General features: G+C 44.2%; 1 protein-coding gene across 5 annotated transcripts in view; it reads left to right on the plus strand.

Moving 5' to 3' along the window:
* The first annotated feature begins 410 nt into the window (after positions 1-410).
* The window catches only part of LOC119952452 (sestrin-1-like), a 71,897-nt gene continuing 60,040 nt past the window's right edge, over positions 411-12,267 (plus strand). Inside the window, exons 1-3 of one of the 5 annotated variants that reach the window (XM_038776224.1) lie at positions 568-672; positions 4,654-4,796; positions 5,061-5,403. In XM_038776224.1, the coding sequence (XP_038632152.1) occupies positions 5,401-5,403 (3 nt within the window). In that variant the 5' untranslated portion in view covers positions 568-672; positions 4,654-4,796; positions 5,061-5,400. Of the gene's footprint in view, positions 673-4,653; positions 4,797-5,060; positions 5,404-12,267 lie in introns of those variants that run through there. The other 4 variants (XM_038776223.1, XM_038776221.1, XM_038776227.1 and 1 more) reach the window with 4 other exon arrangements.

The raw sequence follows: 12,267 nt of genomic DNA on the forward strand, positions 1-12,267 counted from the left end.
ACCTTCCTCGGATACAGAGGGGGGGCGGAATGCTGATTGGTCAAGAGGCAGGGGGGCGGGAAAGGTGTCTCTGATTGGTCGGGCGGGAGGAGCGTCCCTGATTGGCGGGGAGAGGAGCGTCTTCGATTGGTCGGGGGCTGGAGCTGCGTCCCTGATTGGTCAGATGGAGGAGCGTCACTGATTGGTCGGGCGGAGGAGCGCCTCTGATTGGCGAGCGGGAGGGAGTAGCGTCTCTGATTGGTCGGGGGGGCGGGAGACGGGGGGGAGAACGGGCGTCCGATTGGTGGATAGAGGGGGCACGGCCCGCCCCGCCTCACCCTTCCCTCCCGGCGATTGGCGGGCGGTGTGAGTGACAGGTGGGAGGGCGGGCGAGCGCGCGAGCTGCTGCCTCCTACCGAAGGAGAGATTGTGCCCTGACTTGTCGGGGGAGAGAGAGAGAGCGGCTTTGCGGGACAAAGCCCCGGCTCCGACCAGAGGAGAGGAGAGGGAGACAGGAGGAGGAGGAAATTAGGGAAAAGAAAGAAAGAGGCAAAAAAAAACAACCCCCCCCCCCCCCCCCCCCCCCCCCAATGAAAGAAAATGATCATCAGCATCAGTGAGGAAAACGAGAGGAACCCAGAGAACATGGCAGCGGGGGAGTATTTAAACCGCTGTCAGAGGATCTCCAGACAGGTAACCGTGCAGAAATCCCACACTGTGGACAGGAACAAAAGGCAGAGAGAGGGAGAGAGGCAGCTCCCTGCACCTTCCCATCAGCTCAGCCTGGGGTCAGTCAGTGACAGGCTGGCCAGCAGCACCCCTCTCCTCTCTCTCTCTCTCCCTCCAGTCATTATCACCCCCTCCATCTCTCTTCCCCATCCTCTCTTTTTCTTTTCTTTCCTTCCGCGAATCTTGCCTTCGCCCCTTCTTCAGGGAATTTTAATGAAACTTGTGTGTGTTGGGGGGTGAGGGGGGTTAATAATCAATCGGGTTGCATTTGCCTTGAGCTTTCCTCTCTTTAAGTTGAAGGGTTTTTTTTGTCTTCCTCCCGGTTGTTCCTTATTGCCTACCTACCTCTATCCGTCCTCCCTTTCATATACATTGGGGGGGGGGGGGGGGGGTTGTTGTTTTGCTGCTGGGTTTCCAGTCACAAAAGGTACAATGAAAAAGGTGCATTTACCGGACCCGGCTGATCTTTTCCATTGAAAAGCTGACTGGAGGGTTTGATGCAGGGGGCAGATTTAGAAACTTCTTGCCCATAATCACACACACACAAAAAACAATATTATTTTTCCCCCGGGGGTGGTGGTATTGTAACTGATCCCCTCTCACTCCTCAATCGGCAGTAATTGTGTGTCACCCCCCCCCCCCCCCCCCACAGGATTTTTTACCCCCCTCGATTGCATTTCGTTGGGGGGGGTGGGGGGGGGGGTTCCAAGTGCAAAATGTAAAAATAGTCGGGTCTAAAATTAACTGCGAATTCCACCGCACAGAAGTGTTTAAAACTCCTGCTCAGAGGGCAGCAAACACGTCCTGTTGTCTGTCTTGCTTTCTTTTCAAATGTCCCAATTCCATTTCACTTCAGGTCTATGTGAATGATCCCTGCTTGTGCTGCGGGTGGCCCCCCTGGTCAATCGATTGAAATTGCAATCTGTTGGCATTACCCTTCTGGGTTCTCAAAAGAAACCCCACACATCTTCCTTTTACTTTACAGGTTTTTTTCCCCCCCTGTCTTTGCTTGCAAAGAAAGCATTTGGCCCAACATCGATGCCAATCAAAGTTGTTTTTCTCTTTCAGCCCTGCCCTGCAGTGTGTGTTCTGCCAGGGCAGGGGGAGCTCTGGTCGAGATTTGCTTGTTTACATCATTGCTGGATTTATTCCAGACCCCTTTGTGATTTCATTTAAAGCTGCAGATCCCCCCCCCCCCCCCCCCCATCTTTTTCAACCTGCCAAATTCTGCAGTTTTCACCCACTGACAGAATGCTTGTGCATTCACACTGATATGCCAGGGCGGACAAATAGATTTATTGTGGCCACACAATTGCATTTTATTTATTTTTTTGCGGGGAAAACAAGAGAAAAGGAAAAACAAATCCCTGGAATTTGAAATTTAGGCTGTGGAGAGGTGACTTGAGAGAGACAAGAGCCTTTTTCATTTTTACCCTCTGTGCCTGTGTGTGTGTTTTTTTTTTAAGTTTCTGTGATCAAACGAGGGGCCAAAGGAAAACAGCACCAGCTTAACTTATTGGCGTCCGTGGGGCATTTTGTCAAGAATACTTGGCATTCTGCAGTTGCTTATCCCTGCTTCTTGTTTGTTTTCTCCATCCTTTTGTGCGCTCATCCTGATTTCTCGCTCCCCAGTTTTTTCCCCCTGCAAGCCTGTCACAAATGGAGTCCAGGGCTTTAAGAAATATATTGGGACTGTTTTCTTACCAAGCAGCGTCCCTGAAATTTCGTATTGAATCTGTTGGGTTTTCTTTTTAACAGTTACTGCTTTTGTGGATTAATTAAAGGCCTGGTACAGAGGATTGTTAGAAAGCGGGGCTGAAACATAGTCTGGTGAAGTGCTGCTTGTTTATTAGCTCCTGCTGATTAAGATCACCACTAGTCCTGTTTTGGACTGGACCGTCCAGTTTAAGAGCTGACTCATCCAATTTCTAATATGGAAGCAGGGATTGCCTAAAAATCTGTTTCTTACAAAGCGTCAATGTTACCACTTGTGTGTCTTGGGACTTGGGAGCATTAATTATTAAGGGGGTTAAAGATTTCAATGAACCTTTGTCCTAAGGCACGCATCTAACCCCCCCCCCCCCCACCACTATTCTACATCTTGACCAGTTCTGGACTGCACAGGTTGTCAGTCATATCAGTCTTTTCAGGATTCTAGGTTTTGATCGCTTAAAAGGATAGAAGCACCAGAGGGGAAACTGAACTGGGTAAGGATTTTGGGGCTCATGGTTTCAGACCTGGAGCCCATTGCAATAAGCTTGAGGTTTAAACAACCTTGATTCTGTTCGAAGGTCAGCTTGGTGTGGTGGAAGAAGGGGGTGCACCCCTTAGCTGTAAACAGAATTGCGTCACTATTGTTCTCTCACCATCCCTTCAGGCAACCATCGCCATTCCCCTCTCTATTCTATGTTTTCCCACCGACCTACAGTAGTACGCATCTTTTAGGAGAAAAATTCAATGCCCAGTTTTCTCCTGAAGGTGCTGACTCACGCTACTCTGTATTTTTATGGGCTCCAGAACTGTCTGGTACCTCATGCAAATGAGTATTCTTTGTGTGTGATCTTTGACATGACTACTGACCAGGCTTTTTAAATGGATGACATAATAGCCAACCACAATCTAGACCTCGTCCAGCATTCACGTCTGTAAACCAGGGTCACTGAATGCCAATCAGGAGCACAAAATCCAGTTAATTTTCACTGTGCCTAGCTTAAGGGCACTCAAACTAGTTCCAGTGTCCTGATGACCACCCCAATTAGATCATCTAACTGAGCACAAAATGAGAATCAAATCTTGGAACCAACAGATCTGTGTCGCATAGCTCTACAGTAGGGCAGCACGGTAGCATTGTGGATAGCACAATCGCTTCACAGCTCCAGGGTCCCAGGTTCGATTCCAGCTTAGGTCACTGTCTGTGCGGAGTCTGCACATCCTCCCCGTGTGTGTGTGGGTTTCCTCCGGGTGCTCCGGTTTCCTCCCACAGTCACAAAGATGTGCAGGTTAGGTGGATTGGCCATGATAAATTGCCCTTAGTGTCCAAAATTGCCCTTAGTGTTGGGTGGGCTTACTGGGTTATGGGGATAGGGTGGAGGAGTTGACCTTGGGTAGGGTGTTCTTTTCAAGAGCCGGTGCAGACTCGATGGGCCGAATGGCCTCCTTCTGCACTGTAAATTCTATGAAATAGGTAGTACATTTATATACTGTGCCATTGGGCCGAGCCTTTGCCGCTGACATAATGGTGATTATAGTCTCGATCTGTGGGATTCATATCATCCCACCCTTTTGCGCTGATCAAGGCTTTGTTTATTCTCAAGAAGATTCCCAAATCTGATATTTCAATTACACATTTCATTCATTGTAGAGTAAGAATATGGAATGTATGTAGTTTTTCTAAATATTGAGGGTGGGCTCTGCTTGCCTGCTAGCGCTTAGCCTGGCGCGACAGTTAGTACATACTAATTTAACATGTTTAGCACCAAGCTGTTAGCATGGAGCAAATGCATTCATTAATAATAGTTACCATTTATGATCAAGACAAAACATTAGAAACGTACAACGTGAGGCTAGATGCTGTAATGAGAGATTTAGAGCACTGGGGAGACTAGGGTTAGGGGGCTGAATCGCCTATTCTTCGCCATGACATTTCTTACCCTTTTTTTTAAAATGTAAGACATGCATTGGACATGATCTAAACACATTAAGGTCTGACTCACCAATACAAGCAATTGATCCCCACCAGAGGCAAATGTTGGAAAAGCAAATTGCAAGCCATGTTTATGGGAGAGAAGCTTTATATATTTAACCATTAGATGGAATAAAAAAGGAAACAGTGGCTTCTTGAAAACAATTTATCCAAAGTAGGTCAAATTAAATGAATAAAAATCAGATGTTTTAAAGAGGGAAAAAAAGGCCATCGCCATAACCTGTATGAGGCCCTTATTAAAGGTTTGTGGAAAATTGGTGAAAGTACTTCACCAGGTTGTGAGGAGAGTGTTGGGTGGAACTGATTTCTGATGAGAAAAAAACTGATGCAGTTTTCAACATGATGGGCAAGGAAGATGACCCATCCAACACAGCTTCCAATTCTGGTAGGTTTTCTTAACAAATTATTATGCCATGTAGTTCACTGTCCAAAACTTCAAACCACATATAGACTAGATTACTATGATATGGAATACAGTAGGATAGGATGTAAATGTGTTTATAATAATTGACAACATTTGATTTCATTTCACAAAATTTGGTCATCGAAAATAGTTTGATATCTTTGATATCTTGATATCAGATTTAACCCTCATATCACACACAGTCAAAATCATATATTCATAAGTCATACGTTCATATCTACACAGATCATCCACATTCTCGAAGTCATCCACACCTAATCCTTCATAAGAAAATACTATCACCAGGCAAAAGGAAAAATTGAAAGAGAGGATGGACACTACTGCCTTTTAACCTCCTCAACGTCCAAGGAGCCAGGAAAAGACAATTTTGGGACATTAAGCTTAGTTGCAGGACCCTTCCCCGGCTACCTTACCGAAGGATGGGGCCTCTTGGGCACCTTGAAAACGTGAAGTGACACATCAGCCATGGGGGTCAGGAGTTCTTCAATTCAATTTCAGACACCCACCCAGAGGTTGAGACAGGCAAGGAGCATCCAAAAGCCTTGGAGCACCGTGAATGTTTTGAATGGTGTGTAGAATTTATGTGAACTGCATATTGTATTACTTGATGCAAATTGGCAAGGGGACCGAATTGGCTTTGGTTGGTCCCTTGGCAGCATTAGTCTGCATCAAGTGTCTTAATGAGTCCAGCTCAGGAATGCCATCATTTAGAGCATCTTGAAGTCCTCTGATGGTCAGCATTTCTGAAATTTTGGGAATCCTTCGAGTTCAACTTTGGGTAATGTAAAATATCCATTATAAATTATAATTTATTTGGTTGTTTTCACTGAAGCCATTAAATAAGCCATTATTATTGTTGTTGATAGGTTCAGGCCTACTTAATCAGGAAACTGTATCAAATTGAACTAGAAATTCAAAATAAGTATTGTAGGGATTTTAGTTATAAAGCTGTTAGAAAAGATTATTGTTCATACTTTTTCCAGCTCCCTCAAAGGCACCATTAATAAATCCATCACTGGGGTAATATCCAGCTACACCGATCAGGAACATTCCAGTAGTGGTTCTTGGCTTCTGCTGGTATTAAACAAAGAAATGATCCTCCACACAACAGTGTTGGTGAGAAAAACAGTTGCAATTTAGTTGTTCCCACTGAAAATTGTGAATGGAGCATCCTCAATGCTGAGTCTAAACTCAAGTGTGAGTAATGGCTAGTTGAGAGACATCCAAGAAGGCTGTCGGCTCCAGGAAGAGTTAGCCCCACCAGGAGAGATGGGGAAGGAGCAGATGTCAAGGAAAAATCTTTCTCCAGCAAGGAAGAGCTTGTATTGTTACATATCAAAACATAAGTTTGGACAAGGTTATTGCTGAAAAGAGAGAAATGTTGTTGAAGCTTTTCATCTTGCATTCATAAAGATAAGCATAAGAAGGCCAAATTTCAAAAAACCACAACAATTTATGCAGGAGAAAAGAAGGTGCCGATTGGTTGGCAAATCAACTCTGAATGGTCTTGGTCCCTGGAGAAGTAAATGGGGAACTATAGGCTCCATGCTTCTGGGTAATTCAAAAAAGGCGCAAAGCTTGAACACAGTCCTATTGTTCACAGAGAACGGGTCTTTACTTATTAATTAACAAGCAAGACAGCACATCTACTTTAGGTGTGATTCCGTGATTGGGCAGCACTTGCTGAACAATCCTGAGTGCGCTAATAGCTAGACTAGCAACCAAGCAGTCAAGCGCGATACACATTCGTATGTAGGGACCCTTCTCTGCAAACAAAAGGGATTTGTTCAAACCTTGCAGCCTTTTGGATTTCCCAGAAATTTGGAGAGCGTGTAGTTCCCCATTATCCGAGGCATTCCCATGGCGAAAGCAATCAGACTTGACTCACCAACCAATCGGTACTTTTCTCGCCTTATAAATGTATTATAAACTTTTGTGATTGTTTGAAATTTGGCATTCTTTTGTTTGTCCCGATGAGCACAAGACAAAAAGCTTTAACAACATCTCTTTCCGGCACTACACAAGATAATTGCTTGGATAATTATCGCCAGGTCTTTTTCTGGTGGTTGATTTTGAGAGAAGCCTGTAATGCTTAAAGACTGTATTGCTTTGATACAGTCCAAGCAATTACTGACATCCTCTTGGCTCCTTGATGCTGGTGTTAAAATGCAAGTCGACTGGGGTCAGTTTTTCAGCTGATACCGAGCATGCACCTGGACATGGAAGAATGACCATTTTGGCAGTATCAACCCAGCCGATTGGTGGGATTGGCCATGCAAGTGGATAAGGAGATCTTCCAATCGGCTTGACATTTGTGGGTCGCTACAAAGTATTTTTCTGTTTCCCACCCCATTTCTCCAACCACAGTCACATTCCCCGTTTGAAATAGGAATCTATGACCCTGTCTCTTTGTTTTTGTTTCTGGGGTTTTCTGACAAATGTATTTCTGCCATGGTTCCTCATTTCCTTAAAGTGCCTGGGAGCTGGATTACTCACACTTGTTTTTATAACTGGTGTATTATATACAGTGCACCCTCCAGTTATAGCGTAAGCCATAAAGTCTCTTTGTGCAAATATTGAAGCCTTTGCATGCCACCTCCAGATATCTTCTACAAGTGCATCAAAGTTTGTCAGTGAATTTGAATCATTCTGTAAATTTCAGCTATTTTATATATCGTACAGCACATCTGGGGTAATTTATCTAATGTTGGTCTAACTATGAGGGAAATACTAAATATAGATGTGACTGACCTGTTGAGTATTTCTAGCACTTTTCTCTTTTTGTTCCTCTTCAGATGTGCCATTAAGCGCACAGGAAAAAAAAATAGCAGAAAATGGCAGTTTGCCTTATCTCCAGTAAAATCTGCTGCTTAATCACCGACTTAGCCACTATTCAGGAATCCGTTATAACTGCTTAATTCAGTGCATGCTGTAAATACACCAATATAGTTACACTGAGACCTGAGCAGAATCAGCCCAATGAGCCCTTGTTCCCAATTCTTAGGGATGCATTACTGGAGATGATTTGGCGCAGTAACAGTTTTCCACTCCTGGATGACTTCAGTATGCTTTGTAAATAGTGACTATTATTGCGAGCCCTGAAAATACTTGTGGTGGAGCTTTTGGTTAATCTCCTGTCTTAGGTCTGCTGACAGACTTTCAAATAGAAATAACAGACACTTTACTGCCAACTTCTCGGACAGTTAGAGTTGGGCAATTAATGCTGCCATGCTAACCTCATTCTTACGCTAAGAACACATATAAAAGAAGGCCCCAGATTTTCCTCGGGTCGTAACCCTGGCGGAGTTTGCGGGATGAGTGAGGGGGCATATCATTTTCACAGGACAGGTGTACACAAGCATGACTTTTGACTGCATTTCTAGTTCTCGTCTGGCCCATGCTGCTGGAAAGTCCCCAGCATCCATCTGCAAGGTGGGGAGCTGCCCAGACCTGGCAAACAAATACTGCAGAGACTGGAAATCTGAAATAAAAATAAATACTAAGGCAGAATCTGTGGCGGGGCTGCTTCATGTTGACAACAATTCATCAAAAGCCCTTTAACCTTGGCCAGCTGGCTGCTTGTTTTGAACGGAAGTATTCTTCAAGGATCCAACCTGTTTGCACCAAGTCCCCCACCTTTGCCAGGAGCTTTGCGAGTGCGCTTACCTGTGCCCCGTACAAGACAATTCACTGGCCGGGCAATGAACCACTAAGTCATGAGCTCCATTACACTCAGTTGAGTGAAGCCTCCTCAAGGGCATATGAAGGCCCCACCATTCCTGAAGGACAGTTAGGATATTCCATCAGTTTCCATAGTTTCTTCATACCATTTTGCATATTAGCCGGATTTATTAAATTAAATTTCATAACTCTTCACGGTAAGATTTGAACTCATAACATTTTTTAAAATAAATAATTTTAGAGTGCCCAATGCTTTAATTTCTCAATTAAGGGGCAATTTAGTGTGGTCAATCCACCTAGCCTGCACATCTTTGGGTTGTGGGTGTGAGACCCACGCAAACACGGGGAGAATATGCAAACTCCACACTGATAGTGACCTGGGGCCGGAATTGAACCCGGGTCCTCAGCGCCATGAGGCAGCAGTGCTAAACATTGCGCCACCGTGCCACCCCGTGAACTCATAGACTCTAGATTGTAAGTGCTGTTTCATAACCGCTACACTCTAGATGGCTAGCTGGTGAAGGAAGAAATCAGATCCCATCTTTACTTGACAACGTTTAATCACTGAGTGAATCATTACAGGTGTATTATCTCCTGGCTTGACTCACCCTATGTCAGTGTCTCTTTATAATTGCTCAAGTAACCATCCAATCATTGGCCTCCATCCATATATAACTAACCTCCATTCATGCAGTGAACAACTCACCACTAAATGACATAATGATGTGATCTTTTGTTTTATTCAACCGCTATGCCAGTTAATATATGAGTTGGACAAAAAGGAAAATGGGCACAACGTTACAGCTTCATCGTGGTGGGGGCAGGACTGTAAACTGCTACAAACCATTCAAACAGCCATTTATTTCGGCGGGTGCAGAAAATCCCACTGGCAAAAATGTGCCTGATGTTTTCAAGAGCTTAGCAAGCACAGGGGAATAATTGAAACAGCAGTATGATCTATACACCAAAGCACCTTTTACTTGTTTGCATATCTAGTGGAGAATGGAATTGGCAGCTTTGGGTATGGGTGTAGACTGAGATGGTCAAGTGCTTAGAGCTTCAAATTTCTTCAGTCAGGATTGCCTAGTAGGGATATAAGAGACATGAGCAGGAAAGGTCATATGCACCCTTGATTGAAACTACTCTGTCATTCAAAAATATAATGGCTGAATGAATCAACTACGTTCCTGCCGAATCCCATATATCTTGATTCCCTTAGTGCCCAAAATTCTATTGGTCTCAGTCTCAAATGTACTGATCAGCTGAGTATCCATAGCCCTGTGTGTTAGAGAAATACAAAGACTCACAAGAGATTCTCTTCATCTCAGTCCTCAAGTGGCCAACACCTTATTCTGAGACCATGGCACCCGGCCTCGGACTCTCCAGTGTTAGGTAACAGGCTCTCCGCATTTACCCTATTGAGCCCTCTAAGACTGTTGTATGTTTCAATGAGATCTCCAAACTCCAGGGAACATGGGCCTATTCTACTCAATCTCTTCTCACCTTTGTGACACCCCCTTGGAAGATATACTTCTAAGGAAGTATATTCTTCCTTAGGTAAGGAGATCAGAACTGTACACTCCAGGTGTGATCTCTCCATACTGGCCCACGTTTTGCAGGTTGTCATTTTGTAACAATGTCCAATTAACCAAAAGAATCGTGGGGCTTATTGTGTCTTTTGAATACAACCTGTGAGAAAGTGTGCACCTCCATTCACCACGACGCAGCTACCAATTTGCTTACCAGGGTATGGTCTGTTTTTGAGTTACATACTTCTATTTCATGAGTTCTGCTTTAGCTCCTATAAGGCACAATGATTTTGGGTGTTTATATTGTGTTTGTAAATATTTAACAGAAGCTGTATGAAACTATAATCAAAATAATTAACTAATGTTGTCCAGTTCTTTGTTCGGTGTTTTGTAACTCGGTACGATGATCACTTTGGCCACACTTTATTGGACCTGTAGCTCATAAGCGTGCAAAAACATATTGAACATGTTCTTCAACACAACTGCATTCCTTTAGGAACGCTTCTCGAGGAACAGGATTGCTGTAATCCTTTGGCTTTGATGGTTTGCTGTTGGCTACTTGACTTTTGAAATATGTTGTGCTTGGGATAATCTGCTACAGCTTCATGGATACCCAGTATTTCTGTCTGATACTGTTGGACATTTTGAGGAGCAGCGTGTTAACAGAAGGTGTCCTTCACTGATGACAGACATTTGGGCTGAGAAGTGGCAGATGGAGTTTAACCCTGAAAAGTGTGAGGTTGTCCATTTTGGAAGGACAAATATGAATGCGGAATACAGGGATAACGGTAGGGTTCTTGGCAATGTGGAGGAACAGAGAGATCTTGGGGTCTATGTTCATAGATCTTTGAAAGTTGCCACTCGAGTGGATAGAGCTGTGAAGAAGGCCTATGGTGTGCTAGCGTTCATTAGCAGAGGGATTGAATTTAAGAGCCATGAGGTGATGATGCAGCTGTACAAAACCTTGGTACGGCCACATTTGGAGTACTGTGTGCAGTTCTGGTCGCCTCATTTTAGGAAGGATGTGGAAGCTTTGGAAAAGGTGCAAAGGAGATTTACCAGGATGTTGCCTGGAATGGAGAGTAGGTCTTACGAGGAAAGGTTGAGGGTGCTAGGCCTTTTCTCATTAGTACGGAGAAGGATGAGGGGCGACTTGATAGAGGTTTATAAGATGATCAGGGGAATAGATAGAGTAGACAGTCAGAGACTTTTTCCCCCGGGTGGAACAAACCATTACAAGGGGACATAAATTTAAGATAAATGGTGGAAGATATAGGGGGGATGTCAGAGGTAGGTTCTTTACCCAGAGAGTAGTGGGGGCATGGAATGCACTGCCTGTGGAAGTAGTTGAGTCGAAAACATTAGGGACCTTCAAGCGGCTATTGGATAGGTACATGGATTACGGTAGAATGATGCAGTGTAGATTAATTTATTCTTAAGGGCAGCACCGTAGCATTGTGGATAGCACAATTGCTTCACAGCTCCAGGGTCCCAAGTTCGATTACAGCTTGGGTCACTGTCTGTGCGGAGTCTGCACATCTTCCCCATGTGTGCGTGGATTTGCTCCGGTTTCTTCCCACAGTCCAAAGATGTGCAGGTTAGGTGGATTGGCCATGATAAATTGCCCATAGTGTTGGGTGGGGTTACTGGGTTATGGGAATAGGGTGGAGGTGTTGATCTTGGGTAGGGTGCTCTTTCCAAGAGCAGGAGCAGACTCGATGGGCCGAACTCCTTCTGCACTGTAAATTCTATGATAATCTATGATTAATCTAGGACAAAGGTTCGGCACAACATCGTGGGTCGAAGGGCCTGTTCTGTGCTGTATTTTTCTATGTTCTATCTGACATCCCATATTGTGGCTTCATGAAAAGGGTGCTGTAAAATCATTGAGGTTGCCCTCAAACTCTGGTTTGCCTTGCATCCGTCAAATAAATATCTTGAAGCTGTGGTAACTTGTTCATTCCATAGTGGGATTCATCAAATTTGCTATATTGGATAATATGAAACAGTTTGATGGAAATGCCAGGTGCCAGTTTCACTATAACGAGTAGGAATGAATCCCAAGCTTATTAGAGTTGTGGGTGCAGTAAGTGCATTTATTTTAGCAGATACACATCGAACTGTTGGTTTGTGTTATGACTCTTGCATATTCAAGATTTTGAATGTAATACTAGAAAGGTTCCTAGACTTGTTTCCTCGTATTATTTATACAACGGTTCTGG

The sequence above is a fragment of the Scyliorhinus canicula genome, chromosome 17, assembly GCF_902713615.1.
Source record: "Scyliorhinus canicula chromosome 17, sScyCan1.1, whole genome shotgun sequence".
Lineage (NCBI taxonomy): Eukaryota > Metazoa > Chordata > Chondrichthyes > Carcharhiniformes > Scyliorhinidae > Scyliorhinus > Scyliorhinus canicula.